This window comes from Aquarana catesbeiana, linkage group LG05 (genome assembly GCF_042186555.1).
Source record: "Aquarana catesbeiana isolate 2022-GZ linkage group LG05, ASM4218655v1, whole genome shotgun sequence".
Taxonomy (NCBI): Eukaryota; Metazoa; Chordata; class Amphibia; order Anura; family Ranidae; genus Aquarana; species Aquarana catesbeiana.
In genome coordinates this window covers 45,984,300-45,999,544 of record NC_133328.1, presented here as the reverse complement: position 1 = coordinate 45,999,544, position 15,245 = coordinate 45,984,300, and the positions used below count along the sequence as shown (strand labels likewise).

The window sequence follows — 15,245 nt, the reverse complement described above, 5'->3', positions numbered from 1 at the left end:
ATGTTGCCTTCAAATGATCAAAGGGGATTATGGGCGACCTCCAGGATCTCGTTATGGATTTCCTAGCAGCCGTAAAGATGAATGCAATTAGGCGTCTCACATGTCCCAGTATCCCCTCCTCTGGCTTCCCCAAATGAGCCTACTGTGGGGACTTTGTTAGGTTCATTTGGGTGAGGGAATAGATAAAATTGTATGTGCGGATCCAGAACTGCCTAACTTTGCTACACGTCCACCATGTATGGAGGACGGTACCCTTCTGGCCACAGCTGCGAAAAACACCTGGAGGAGGTCCCCAGGACTGCAGGCGCCAGTCTGACTGGAACTAGGTACCATCGCAGGAAAACGTTATAATTCGCCTCAATCAGGGGGGTATTAATGTAAGATTTAGAATTGAATTGGGCCAGTTTCCCCAATTCCACTGCTTCCAACTCTTCCCCTAGATCCTGTTCCCATCATACCACATAAGGTAATTTAGTGGATCCTTCAAATAGCATAGCATATATCATAGATATGTGGCCCGTGTGTTTATCCACTGAGCTACACAAATATTCCATGGGGGTTGAGGAGGTTAAGGCTTCATGTACACGGGACGTTTCTTAACCTCTCCTGAACGCTGGAGCAACACAGCTAGTAATCCATGTTTTAAACACGTGTGTTTAGCAGCGTTTGCAAGCCGCGTTTGTGTTCAGAAGTGTTTACTAAAGATAACCTCAGGAGACCCTCCCAAATGATTAGAAAGTATTTATTAACTATTTCAGCCAATCTGTGAGAGAACAGTGTGAGTAGCAGCTGGGAAAGCAGTGTGCTTGTAGCTAGCTGTTATTTTTTGGTTGGTTTGTTAATATGGATGCCCATGATGAGCATGTGTGAGGAAATGTGTGAGGAAATGCTCCTGATGTTGCTTTTGCTGAGGCTCCAAAGATGTAGAAAATTGCGTTAGAGGACCAGAGTTCGTTGCTACTGGACACATCCATTGATGGCTCAACGCATGTCCACAGGGCCCTGAGGAAGTCATGTGATATGACGTAACGCGTAGGACGTAACCGGATACACAACAGCGCGGACCGGAAGTGACGTAGCGGGGATTGTAAACACACTGTGTTTATCGCTGTTTCAACGCTACTTCTCCTACCTCTATGTAAGCAGATAATTTTAAATAAAATCTTTAGCTTTAACGTTATCACCCTATTGGAGTATCCTCCTTTTTGATTACCCCCCATATGTGGAGTCTATATACCGGAGAGAACGCCATCTCCCCATAGACGCACCAGAACAACTACACAGATTGGATTGGAACAAGCACAGTCCTGAATGGATACATAAAGGCACTATTTTGGTGTCAACAGGGTGAGAGTTCTGGGAGCCCCTAGTGGGTATCCAACACCACGAAAGTCACGAGATCTACTATCAACGCACTTTGCACTTTTGATGTTTCACTGTATAGAATATTCACGAATTTTATTCACTTGATTGATTTGCACTACAGTCACGGATATTCACTCATGGACTATTTGATTTTTATATGATTTATCACCCATGCATATTCATTGATTATTATTTATTGATTATTCATTTTATTCTGTTTTGCGCAAAATCACAGGCACAATTGTTGATTGTGGTATTTTTAGATTATAGTTAGTGAGTGGTGTTCACTTTTTTGATTTTGCAGCATTTCACATAGCATTCACTTTAGTAGCGCAGAAGTTCATCTTCGGATATATTTTTTATATGTCCACAGGATACTTTCTAATATGTATGTTCAGCTGTGTAATTACCCAGAGAATTTTTGTAAAATTTTACACTTAGGTCAATTGCCACCTTTGACGTACTCCTGGAAAAGGTTAGACCCCATCTAGTTCGCATGGACACCAACATGAGGAAAAGCGTGCCACCAGAGGAACGTCTATTGGTGACTTAACTTCAGCGTCAAGTAATGCAAGTCATGTATTGTACAGCATAATTGGCTGATGAGGGGAAAAATCATATGGTATATCAAGCTTGCAGGCAGTGATAATTGAGTTTTTGGTGTGTTTTTAGCATTTTCCAGGCTCAAAAGTAATAAATAAAATGTTTCCCTTTTAAAAATGCTTCTAGACGAAAACGCGCCTAAAAGCGGGTAGCCGCGTTTAGCGCTTGAAATGCCTCTAAACACAGCTTCTGAATGCATTTTGTTGGGTTCCAAAAAAAGCCTCTAAACTCAACTGCCTAGAAACGACTATAAACGACCCTGTGTACATGTACTGATAAGATAACATAGAGGAGAGTTCAGGAGCAGTTGAAAAAAATGCCCAACTGCCCCTAAACGTCCGTTTACCAGCAGCAGTGTATATGAGGCCTTAGTCACCTGTACATTTCAGGGAATTCAGGAAGTGTGTAATTTGGAAGTATGAAAACTGTTCCCCTATGGGGAGGAGGTATTTGTCCTGTAAAGTGCGTCTGGTCAGTTCTCTATGGTCGCAGAAATCCGCGAGACGGAGGAAGCCTTTGTTTGTCCACCACTCAAAAGTGGAGGGACCGGGACCCGGGGGAAACATTGAATTGCCCAACAAAGGGGCCATAGGAGTCTGGGGGGATTTGAATCTGTCTTTTGGTTATTCTGTCCCATAGCCTCAGAGAAAAAGATGTCGGGCAGAATATGCCTGGTCTGTCTTTGGCTGTTATCCACTTCAGATGACTTACTGGAGTTGTGGGAAGGTGAGATTTCAACTGTAACCAAATTGGGTTGGCTCGCTTGGAATGAAAGCGGATCAATTGGGCCAATTGTGTTGCATAATAATATTTGGTTAAGTCTGGGACCCCCAGGCCCCCGCCTCAGTTTGGGGGTAAATAGTGTGTGTCTGTTCACTCTTGGTCTTTTGTCCCTCCAAATAATCTTCAGGACCTTCTGCTGGAAGGAACGCAGATCAGACATATTAATCTTCTGCCACTTGAAGGAAAAATTTTTTTGGAAAGAGTTTACCGTGCTGTCTTCTAAAGGTAAATTAAGTGCCTGGGACTTGGAATGATTTACCCTCACAGTCCAGATACAACAGTAAACTGTGCCAACTCCCGATATAGATTGGGAATGGAGGTGATCGGGGACAAGAGAAGCATTAATAGGTCACACTTGTGCACCCTGTCCTCACAAGGAATCCCCTGGATATCCATGTTATGCTGAATTTAATGGCTAGGGGTTCAAGCTAGTACAAATAGAATGGGGGATAGGGGGCAACCCTGTCAGGTGCCTCTAGAGTTCTTCTAATTCATAAATAGCAGTAGGACCATCCATCTGTCATTTACAGTGGAACAATTTTGGACATCCAGATCGAACAAGGCTTTGGAATGACCATACATCTGAACATAAAACCATATCATCAACCTGCACATGGAGCATTGTGACGAGTCAGTACCAAGGATACTGATCCAAAAATTGGAGAAACCAGGATGAAATGGGTCATGTCTGACGATAGTCCATGCTCTTGTTACTTTGCCCACAGTAGAAAAAGTAACAGGTTCTCTTTACAGCAGATGCAGCAAGCATGTTGTATTTTCGCTCTTTGCAATCTCCCTTTACCCCGATCTGCTGTGAAAGCTGAACTAAACTCCCTAAAATACTCGCCTTTACCTTCCAGGAATGCAATGGTAACATCCCTTTCTGGCCACTATCATCTTTTCTCCGGCTACTTTCAGGTGCTGAGTTGTTGATCTCCCGATTGGCCAGTAGGGGAATGACGTCATCCCGCACATGGGAGTCAGTCAATCCAGCACAGCCAGTGTGCCAGGAACATGAAGCTCAGTGTACATTTAAACACAAGACTGCAAGCAGACAGGCAGGACACAGCAAGTCTCTTCTGCAATAAAGAGCTTCTCTGACACTGAGAACTCTACTGAGGGAGGCAGAAGAATGTCACGGTCCCCTATACCCAGAAATGTCAAAAACTTCTCTGGGTTTCAGTGGCAGATCAAGACAGAGGGAGAGCTGATAAAACTTAGCGCGCATTCATACCAGCGGACAAGCATTAAGGTGTGCATAATGTGTGCTGGTGTGCATATAGGGCAGCACAGTGGTGTAGTGGATAGCACTTTCGCCTAGCAGTAAGAAGGGTCGCTGGTTCGAATCCCAACCACGACACTACCTGCCTGGAGTTTGCATGTTCTCCCTGTGCCTGCGTGGGTTTCCTCCGGGTACTCCGGTTTCCTCCCACACTCCAAAGACATGCTGGTAGGCTAATTGGATCCTGTCTAAAAAATTGTCCCTAGTATGTATGAATGTGAGTTAGGGACCTTAGATTGTAAGCTCCTTGAGGGTAGGCACTGATGTGAATGTACAATGTATATGTAAAGTGCTGCGTAAATTGACGGCGCTATATAAGTACCTGAAATAAATAAATAAATATTCAGCGGCATTGTAATGCTTTTCCACAGCTGTATGTAATTCTTGCAAAAATGCAACATGTCCTTTTTTTATTTCAGTGTGCACCAACGCACCACACTGGAGTGAACTGAAGCCATAGGATAGAAGATAAACTGGCATGTTCTTGTGTTGGGAATGCGTTCAGCAACACTGTCCAATGCAGTTAATATGAACAAGCCCTGAGAGTGAACCCTTACCTTGCAAATGCTGGGAAGAAGAAAAGGGTCACTAAACTTCCCCAATCCCTGGCTGTATATACTCACCTTTCTTTACACCCATTGGAGTCAGCAAATTAAAATACCCAGTAGTAGGGTTGCATACCGGTATCGGTATTGGTGCCGATACCAAGCACCAGTACTGGTACAAATGCTCCCGATTCCCAAAACCGATACCTTTGAGGTGCGATTTGAGCCAGTACAAAATGAATGGGCTCAAATCGCACAGCAAAGAATGGCATGCGATTTGAACAGGAATACGGTGTGATTCCTGTTTGAACCGCATGTGGTTTCCCCACCCGCCGCTCCTGTGTGATTCCACACAGAATAGAAAAGACAAGGAAGCGCCATCTAAGAAGTGCAGCAATGGGCAAACAGTTGGTTACAATTTTTTATCACAACTCACATGTTTAAAGTAAGTAATATATCTTGCACATCAAATCCAAAACCACGGTGCTCACAGGGCTGGAGACGTATAGGCGGTCTGCCCCCAAGCTGACATCACTTCCGCTCTATACCCACAGGGGTCCTGGAACTTCCTACATTTCCTCCAGCACTGTGAGCACCACAAGGGGCCCCCCGTGGTTTTGGTTTTGACATGCAAGATATTGTATGTACTTTTGACACGTAAGTTTGTGATAAGAACCTAGACAGACAATGCTGACCAGAGTCTGTATATATGTGTTAGCTCACACTGTGGATAAGCCAGAAGAGTCAGGGGGCAGGAGGGATATTTCCAGGAAACAAATCAGAGCAAAGAGCACGTCTGCTGGACACGAAGTTTGATCGGGACATTACATTCAACAATGTGAGTGTCAGCTAGAGAGTAACGGTGATTGCAGGCTGAGTACACCTCTCCTAAACAGCTTAGTCAGGATAGGTGTTAGGAGGGGGGGGGGGACATTTGTTAAGACTAGTTAGGTTTTGTAATTCCACTTTAAAGCGTTTCTTAAAAGGAGAAGTCCAGCCTGAGCTTGTTTGACTGGGCTTCTGCAGAGTGCAATTCATTTTGCACTCCTGTGAGCCGTTTTCAGCAGAGAGCAGTCTGTAGTCCGCTCTCTGCTGACATCACAGGAATCAGTCCAGGCACCGCGTCATCCCAACAATCTGGATTCGCCAGGTGCCTGGATGATGCCTGTCTCAGCCTCTCAGCAAGCTCCCAGCCCCCTCCACAGCTCAGCGCTCCAATGAGCGAGGAGGAGCTGAGCGGAGAGCTGCCGATTGACATTCAGCAGCTCTCGCCTCAGGGTGTGTTCGATGGCTCAGTTCTTAGTGTAGAGACGCCGGGGGACAGATGCAGCATCCACCAGCATATTATGGGTAAAAAAAAAAAAAACACAACATACTTCTCTTTTAACCCAACAAAAAATGAAGATACTGTTCCTTTAAAGCATGAATAACAGCACATTGCTTGTGCTGTGTAATTCGGCCCTCTGTATCACCTGAAATACCCAGTTGATCCTGTCAGTTTCTGCCCTCCTCCCTGTAAACTGACTACGGTAAATCATGGCTGCTGAGCCCTGACACCATGGTCAGTTTACGTGCCTCCGTCATCCGCAGCTCTCCTCCCCCCCCCCCATAAGCACTGCCAGTCCCACTGCTAGTATAGTTTATGCCACAGCAATGCTGAATAAAAGTCCTGCATGCACTACTTTCTTTTTTTTTCAGAGCAGCAGATTGTAATGCAAACCACTGCAACGCCATTGTGCTGAATAGAGCTGTATCAGAATGTGACATTTCATTACATTTCTGTAGAAAAAGTGTGATGGGCCACGAAAGCTGCATCCACACCGTGTCTTCCAGCACATGCCAGCAACCGTACATTTAGTACGGCCCATTGGAGCAAACATGTCCTTAAAGGGGTTGTTAAGGCTGTGCACACAAGCACTGCCAGCCCCACTGCTAGTATGCAGGACCCCTGACCCTCTGTCTGGACACTGCTGATTGGCCCTGTGCTGATCACATGCACCTCCCCGCCCCCAAAAAAAAAAGAACACTTTAGCCACTTTGCACAAATCGCTGTCATTGTATGTTGGTACTTTGACGCTAAATACCAATGTTTTGGCAGCAGATAGCTGTCATAAACTCGGTATTTTCAACAACGACGAGCGGCTAGCTTTCAGATAAAAGTGGTCTTCGCAGCAAGATCACTTTTATCGGGGGCTGGAGGGGGGCCCATTCCGGTAATCTCTGCTGCTTACTGGAGCCATCAGTAGCGGCGTAGACGATCATGTCCTTCCCTGACAGGCATGGAGCTGAGTGAGGGAAAGATGGCCCCCGCTCGGCTCCATATGGCGGAACCGACGTCTAACGTCACTTCCACCCAATGGTCTTAAAGGGGAATTTTTTTTTTTTTTTTTTTTTGCATTTTAGTGTAAATGTTAGATCTGAGGTCTTTCTGACCCCAGATCTCACATTTAAGTAGGTCCTGTCATGCTTTTTTTTTTTCTAAGGGATGTTTACATTCCTTGTAAAAGGAATAAAAGTGACCCAAAATGTATTAATTTTTTTAAAAGGACAATGTAAAAATAAATAAGAAAAAAGTAAAAAAATATTTAAAGCGCCCGTCCCGCCGAGCTCGCGCGCAGAAGCGCCCGCATACGAAAGTTGCGCCCGCATATCAAAACGGTGTTCAAACCACACATGTGAGGTATCGCCGTGATCGTTAGAGCAATAATTCTAAACATACAACCTGTAGAAATGTTTAAACATCGCCTATAGAGATTTCTAAGGGTAAAAGTTTGTCGCCATTCCATGAGCGGGTGTAATTTTGAAGCGTGACATGTTGGGTATCAATTTACTCAGCATAACATTATCTTTCACAATATAAAAAAAACACTTTGGCTAACTTAACTGTTGCCTTATTTTTCAAGTCAAAAATTTTATTTTTTTCCCAAAAAGGTGTGCTTGTAAGACCGCTGCGCAAATACGGTGTGACAAAGTATTGCGATGACCGCCATTTGAATCTCTAGGGTGTCTGATATATAATGTTTGGGGGTTCCAAGTAATTTTGTAGCAAAAAAAACAATGGATTTTAAACTTGTAAACAAGTGTCAAAAAAGAGGCTCGGTCCTTAAGCAGCTATCAATACACACCAAATTGAGCATGTGCAGAGTGCCCCAAGGCTCTGTTCTATCAGGAGATGGATTAGGGACTGTGGAAGAAGGGGAGGATCAGAGAAGACAGGATCAAACAGCCTTCTTACACAATGTACAGGATTAACCCCTTAGGTTCCACAGTGCGTATAACAAGCATGTGTTACTGCATTTACAGACTGATTTTACTGTTATGGGTTTAACCTGGCCATACATGGATAGAAAATCGTTCAAAAAAACATTTGTTTTTAATAAAGATGTGTGTCAACGCCATCATTGTATTGAATGGTTTACCACATATTATCGATCCTTAATGACATTAATGGTACATTTTTTGTTGATCAATGTTCAATGCACATGTGCTGTACGTTTTTTCCCGAACTATTTACAATCGATTTCCCTATTAATATTCTGAAAATTGTTCAGTACACAACAAAATTCCGACGATGAATTTTTCTTTTCGAGAATCAAAATGCGCCCATTGTTTCTAAAGTCGAACGATCGGGCTTATCGATTGCTTTTCAAACGATTTTCTATCCATGTTATGGCCAGCTTAAAACCTTATGGGACGAGGTAAAGCTGACGAGACACTGTGGGGGTGTTTTTTTTTTTGTTTTTTTTAGCCAGCAGACAAAATAAGGTGGATGGAAGATTCCCCCTCCCCCAGGATATTGTATTCTGACAACGGAACCACCACTGTCAAAATACACTGACTGGCTACCACCGCGGATTGTCAAAAGATTTTCAACATGTCTCTTCCACAGAAGACCAAATGACTGATATTTGTCGATCAGGGATGGTAACTAGAGATGAGCCGAAAACATATCGGAGGAAAATGGTGTCATTGGCATTTTGCCGATAATGGCGTTGAAAACGCACACGATTTTGCCACGATTTTACTGTGCTTATGGCCGGGTGGATTTGATTTAAATCATAATTTTTAAAGAGCAACTGTCATCTGTCCCGCAGAGGCTCCTCCTCTGACCCGCTGTTGACTAACCGACAGTTCTATTCGCTTTAACCACTTGCCGACCGGGCCATTGCCAAAAGACGGCAACAGCGCGGTCGGCTAGTTCTGGGTGGATGTCCGTGGGATGTCATTCCAGAATGTTGCTCCCACGCGCCCCCTGGGGCGCGCACCCGGGAACATCCGCGACCGCCGGGCATCACGGATCACCGTAAATAGCCGCTGATCACGGCCGTTTACCACGTGATCGTTCCGTCAAATGACAGAGCGATCACTTGTAAAAAAACCGGCGTCACGTCATGACGCTGGTTCCACCCTCCCCCCTCTGTACCGATCGGTACAGTGCGAGGGGAGAGGGGGAGAGATGGCAGCAGCGCTGTGGGCTGGATGTTTAGTGCGCAACACTCTGCCTATACTCTGCCAACACTCTGCCTATACTCTGCCAATACATTTTAACAGAAACAAATAATTTTTTTTTTATTCGAATTTTTAGTCTTTTTTGATTTATAGCGCAAAAAATAAAAAACCCAGCGATGATTAAATACCACCAAAAGAAAGCTCTATTTGTGTGAAAAAAAGGACAAAAAATTCATATGGGTACAGTGTTGCATGACTGAGTAATTGTCATTCAAAATGTGAGAGCACCGAAAGTTGAAAATTGATCTGGTTAGGAAGGGGGTTTAAGTGCCCAGTGGGCAAGTGGTTAATGAGACGGCTGGTGATGCGGCAGTGACACAACAAGGTGAGGGAGGTGGTGGCAACAGGTGAGTGGATGCCCACTAACAGGCGCTGCCATGATGGATATGAAATGACAGGTGCTCTTTAAATGTAATGACTCATTTTTATTTGGAATAATAAGCTGTTAGGTTAGGAAAACAGCAATATCAGAACCGATTCAATCATACAGTTTGTAGTGTACATAGATTTGCAAAGAAATGGGATAAAGGAATGTTCCTGAACTTTCTTTTATCTCGTGGTTACTGTGAAATTGTGTGAATGCATCAATGCAGGATGTGGAAACCTTGCAAAAAGATCTGAATAAATTAATATGGTGGGCAGCTACATGGCAAGGGACATTCAATGTAAAATAATGCATTTGGGTGGCAAAAATATGAATGCAATCTATAGACTGGGGGGAGAACCTCTGGGGGAATCTAGGATGGAAAAGGACCTGGGGGTCCTAGTAGATGATAGGCTCAGCAATGGCATGCAATGCCAAGCTGCTGCTAACAAAGCAAACAGAATATTGGCATTAAAAGGGGATCAACTCCAGAGATAAAACGATAATTCTCCGGCTTTACAAGACTCTGGTCCGGCCGCACCTGGAGTATGCTGTCCAGTTCTGGGCACCAGTCCTCAGGAAGGATGTACTGGAAATGGAGTGAGTACAAAGAAGGACAACAAAGCTAATAAAGGGTCTGGAGGATCTTAGTTATGAGGAAAGGTTGCGAGCTCTGAACTTATTCTCTCTGGAGAAGAGACGCTTGAGAGGGGATATGATTTCAATGTACAAATACCGTACTGGTGACCCCACAATAGGGAGAAAACTTTTTCGCGGAAGGGAGTTTAACAAAACTCGTGGCCACTCATTAAAATTAGAAGAAATGAGGTTTAACCTTAAACTATGTAGAGGGTACTTTACTGTAAGAGCGGCAAGGATGTGGAGTTCCCTTCCACAGGCGGTGGTCTCAGCGGGGGGCATCGATAGTTTCAAGAAACTATTAGATAATCACCTGAACGACCGCAACATACAGGTATATACAATGTAATACTGACATAAAATCACACACATGGGTTGGACTTGATGGACTTGTGTCTTTTTTCAACCTCACCTACTATGTAACTATGTTATCTTAGCTTGGATTCATTGAATGAGTTTACCAAAAATTTAAATATTGCAGAATATACAGCCTCATGCTACATAAATAAGCTCCATTTCATGCTGAATAAACTAAATTATTAATGTATTTAAAATAGAAAACTATCTTTAGATCGATTTTTACCCCAAAAGCATTTTATTTAAAAAAATTGATTAAAAAAATAAATAAATAAAAATCTGATTTAAATAAAAAAAACATTTTTTTAAATCATCAATTTTTTATCCACCCTGGCTTATGGTGTGATTTTCATAGGTCATGTGACGCAAAAACCACAAAATACAAAGGCTTCTGTGAATGGGCAGCAGACAGGAGGGGAACATAGCTGCCGTGTGTGCTTCTCTCCTCTCACAGCCGGAGTGTTAAAAAAGCCTGCCATATATAAGGCTGTATTCACATCTCTGCATTTTGAATCGCGGGCAGATTCAGCAATTTTGCAAAAAGTGCAGGCACACTGTGAGTTAAACAGCTCCACCCAAAAGGGAAGCTCCCCTTGTCTGCCTCCCTCCTCCCCCGCTGCAACATTTGGCACCTTTTGGGGGGGTGGGAACCTGGTTTTGACAGGTGCCCACTCCCACGTCTGGTTCAGTTCACCGCGGGGAAGTAAGACGGAAGTTGTTCCCCCCCCCCCCCCCGCAGCTGGTCCATTCAGAGCACAGTGCGATTCGCACATGCGCAGTACATAACCGGCTGTGAAGCTTTTTTGCTTTTTTTTTTTTTTTTTTTTTTTTTAGCCAAGATGGCGGCGCCAGCACCCGAGAGCCGATTTAAGAATCAGCTCGGGTGAGGACACCACAGGATACCCGGACAGGTAAGTGCTCCTAATAGTTTTTGGAGGGGGGGGGGGGATCCTCTTCAAGTCCAATTGTCTCTACTACTTCATTCACATCTCAGCGTTTTGAATTGTGGGCAGCTTTGCCATGATTCTGCCCGCGATTTCAAAGCACCGAGGTGTGAATGACAGAAATCGCAGAACGCACATTTGAGATGCCATTCATTTGAATGGCACCTAAAATCGCAGTGGCTAAATCACGCTGCAATCGCAGGAACCCGCATCACGTGAAGCTCGTCTCTGAAAAAAAAAATCAGGAGCTACTTTTGGGTGACATGCTTCACACGATGCAGGTTGCTGCGATTGCAGCGTGATTTAGCCACTGCGATTTTAGGTGCCATTCAAATGAATGGCATCTCAAATGTGCGCTCTGCGATTTGTCGTTCACACCTCGGCGCTTTGAAATCGGTGGGAAATCTGCCCGTGATTTAAAACTCAGAGATGTGAATGCAGCCTAAGAGACAATTGGACTTAAAGAGGTGTTTCACCCAAAAGTGGAACTTCCACTCATTTGTCTTCCCTCCCCCTCCAATGCCACAATTGGCACCTTTCGGGGGGGGGGGGGTATCCTGTTCCCACTTCCGGGAGTCCAGGCCGCGGCCCGTGATTCCACCGCGGGGCTCCCTCCTCCTCTCCCTGTCGCCGGGCCAGTAGGAGAGAGGAGCAAGGCCTCGCGCATGCGCAGTAGGGTTCCTGGCGTGAAGCCGTAATGCTACACTGCCGGCTTCCCTTACCTGCAATGGTGGCGGCAGCACCAGACAGCTGATGGAAACATCATCTGCGGTGCCGATATCGCTGGACTCCAGGACAGGTAAGTGTCCTGTTATTAAAAGCCAGCAGCTGCAGTATGGTGTAGCTAGTGGCTTTTACATTTTTTTTTGGGTGGAACACCACTTTAAAGAGGCGTCCCCTCCCCTCCTCCAAAAATGTAAAGTCAGCAGCTACAAATACTGTAGCTGCTGACTTTTACTATTAGGGCACTTACCTGTCCGGGGATCCAGCGGTGTCCTCACCCGAGCTGATTCTTTAATCGGCTCTCGGGTGCTGGCACCGCCATCTTGTCATGCGCAAAACACATTGCGCTCTGAATGGGCCGGCTGCGGGGAAGGAGGAGGGGGGGGGTGGCGAACTTCCGGCTCACTTCCCCGCGGTGAACTGAGCCGGAAGTGGAGGCGGGTACCTGTCCAAACCAGGTAGCCACTCCCCCACACAAGGTGCCAAATGTGGCAGCGGAGGGGCGGAGTTTCCCCTTTTGGGCGGAGCTCCGCACCTTTTGAACAGTTGCTAAATTCCTGGTGGCCTTTTCATTCTGAATGGGATGCCAATGCAGATTTGAACAGGCAAGCCAGTCTGTGCCCCCCCCACGTGCACCAATGAGCCTTGGCCTGCCCATGACCCCGTCACCTTCCCTGGACCCCCGTTTGGTCGGTCCTGACCGCTGCAGACTGGGAACACCCCACAAGACCGGCAGCGTTGGCGTTCCTCTGACCCAGACGCTCCATTACTATTTGGCCCCTTGTCACAAACTCTCAAATCCTTACGCTTGCCCATTTTTTAATTTTTTTTTATGCTTTCAAATCGGAAACTTCAGGGACAACATGTTCACTTGTGTCCTTATATATCCTGCCTGCCATTGTACCTCCGATGTTCTTCTCTTCAGTGGTCACAATGTTGCGGCTGATCGCTGTGTAGCGCCATCATTCATAGCATATCGGCACGTGCCACAACGCCCCAGACCTGGCGTTATTTAATGTACGCAACGCGTTACCGCAGCGCACAGCGCCGAAATGTTACGAGGGCCCAAAAAGAGCGTACCAGGGGGCCCCAAAATCTGAGCGAGGGGCCCCTGACCCACAGGGGCAGCGCCAATGTATTGCACCAGGCCCCGCGGAGCACACGGTGGGCACCTCTTACACCGACACCGGGGGGGCCCAAGGCAGCAGCCACTGGGGGCCCCATAATGACAGGTCAGTGAGGGCCCCAGGGCCTTCCTATAGACATGCTGATCCTGGTAGTGGCAGCCCAGCTCCTCCATACTGTGTATGGGTGATGTGTGCCCAGCACCATGCTGCATCCCCTCCCCCCCCCTCTCCTCCTCCTGCACCCTCTCTCACCCCTTGGCATGATCGGCCTCGTCCTCGTTGTCGCCGTCGATGCCGCAGGTGTCCTGGTCGTCCAGCTCCAGGCTCTGCTGACTGGCCGCAGACTCGCTGTCCTCCGCCATCACGACTCAGACACAGAGAGGGGAGGACGGGCGCCCGCAGCCAGCCACAGCATCCCGCGCAGCGGCATCTAGCGGCCAGGAGAGGAAGGTGCAAGCACGCCTCCGTTCTGTCACTAGTTCTCTACGGGCCGCCAGGGGGAGCTCTCTCTTCTCAACAGAGGCCGCTGCTGGGGGGGGATCATTGCCTATTGATTGCCGATGTCATCACTTAACCACTTAAGGACCGAGCCTCTTTCTGAGATTTGTTGTTTACAAGTTAAAAAATGTTGTTTTTTTTTTTTTGCTAGAAAATTACTTAGAAACCCCAAACATTATACATTTTTTTTTTCTAACACCCTAGAGAATACAATGGCGGTCGTTGCAATACTTTCTGTCACATCGTATTTGCGCAGCGGTCTTACAAGCAAACTTTTTTGGGAAAAAATACACTTTTTTGAATTAAAAAATAAGACAACAGTAAATTTAAACCAATTTTTTTTAATATAGTGTGAAAGATAATGTTACGCCAAGTAAATTGATACCAAACATGTCACGCTTCAAAATGGCGACAAACTTTTTACCCTTAAAAATCTGGGGTGTAGAGGGGTCAGAGTGCTGGGGGGATATCTGGGGTGTAGAGGGGTCAGAGTGTTGGGGGGATATCTGGGGTGTAGAGGGGTCAGAGTGCTGGGGGGATATCTGGGGTGTAGAGGGGTCAGAGTGCTGGGGGGATATCTAGGGTGTAGAGGGGTCAGAGCGCTGGGAGGATGTCTGGGGTGTAGAGGGGTCAGAGTGTTGGAGGGATATCTGGGGTGTAGAGGGGTCAGAGTGTTGGGGGGATATCTGGGAAGTAGGGCGTCAAATGGCCTTGTAAGATTTAAATTATATTTCTGTATGTGTGCGCTGTAATCCATTTTATTCTGTTTGTATGGTCTTATAGCAGCACCATCTTTAACCACTTAAGGACCAGAAGGAGTTGCCCCCTTAATGACCATTTTGTGATACGGCACTGCGTCGCTTTAACTGACAATTGCGCGGTCGTGCGACGTTGTACCCAAACAAAATTTATGTTCTTTTTTTTCCCCCACAAATAGAGCTTTCTTTTGGTGGCATTTGATCATCTCTACGGTTTTAATTTTTTGCGCTATAAACAAAAAGACTAACAATTTAAAAAAAAAAAAAAACTATTTTTTTACTTTTTGCTATAATAAATATCCAAAAAACAAATAAAAATAAAACAAATTTCTTCATCAATTTAGGCCGATATGTATTCTTCCACATATTTTTGGTAAAAAAAAAAAAAAAAATCACAATAAGCATATATTGATTGATTTGCGCAAAAGTTATAGCATCAACAAAATAGGGGATAGATTTATGGCATTTTTATTATTTACTAGTAATGGCGGTGATTCGTGATTTTTAGCGGGATTGCGGCGAACAGATAAGATACTTTTGACACTTTATTGGGACCAGTGACATTTATACAATCATAAGAGCTAAAAATAGCCACTGATTACTGTATAAATGTCACTGGCAGGGAAGGTGTTAACACTAGGGGGCGATCAAGGGGTTAAATGTGATCCCTAGGGAGGTGTTTCTAATGGTGGGGGGAGGGGACTGACTGGAGGAGGAGAGAGATCGCTGTTCCTGATCACTAGGAACA

The 15,245-nt window shown here is 45.5% G+C and overlaps 1 protein-coding gene across 1 annotated transcript in view; it reads right to left on the bottom strand.

The window, feature by feature from the left end:
- NMT2 (N-myristoyltransferase 2) overlaps positions 1-13,696 on the bottom strand; it is a gene marked incomplete in the record, with an annotated part of 80,395 nt that extends 66,699 nt beyond the window's left edge. The window contains 1 exon segment of the mRNA XM_073629670.1: positions 13,494-13,696. Within this exon segment, the coding sequence (XP_073485771.1) occupies positions 13,494-13,603 (110 nt within the window).
- Positions 13,697-15,245: the final 1,549 nt, after the last annotated feature.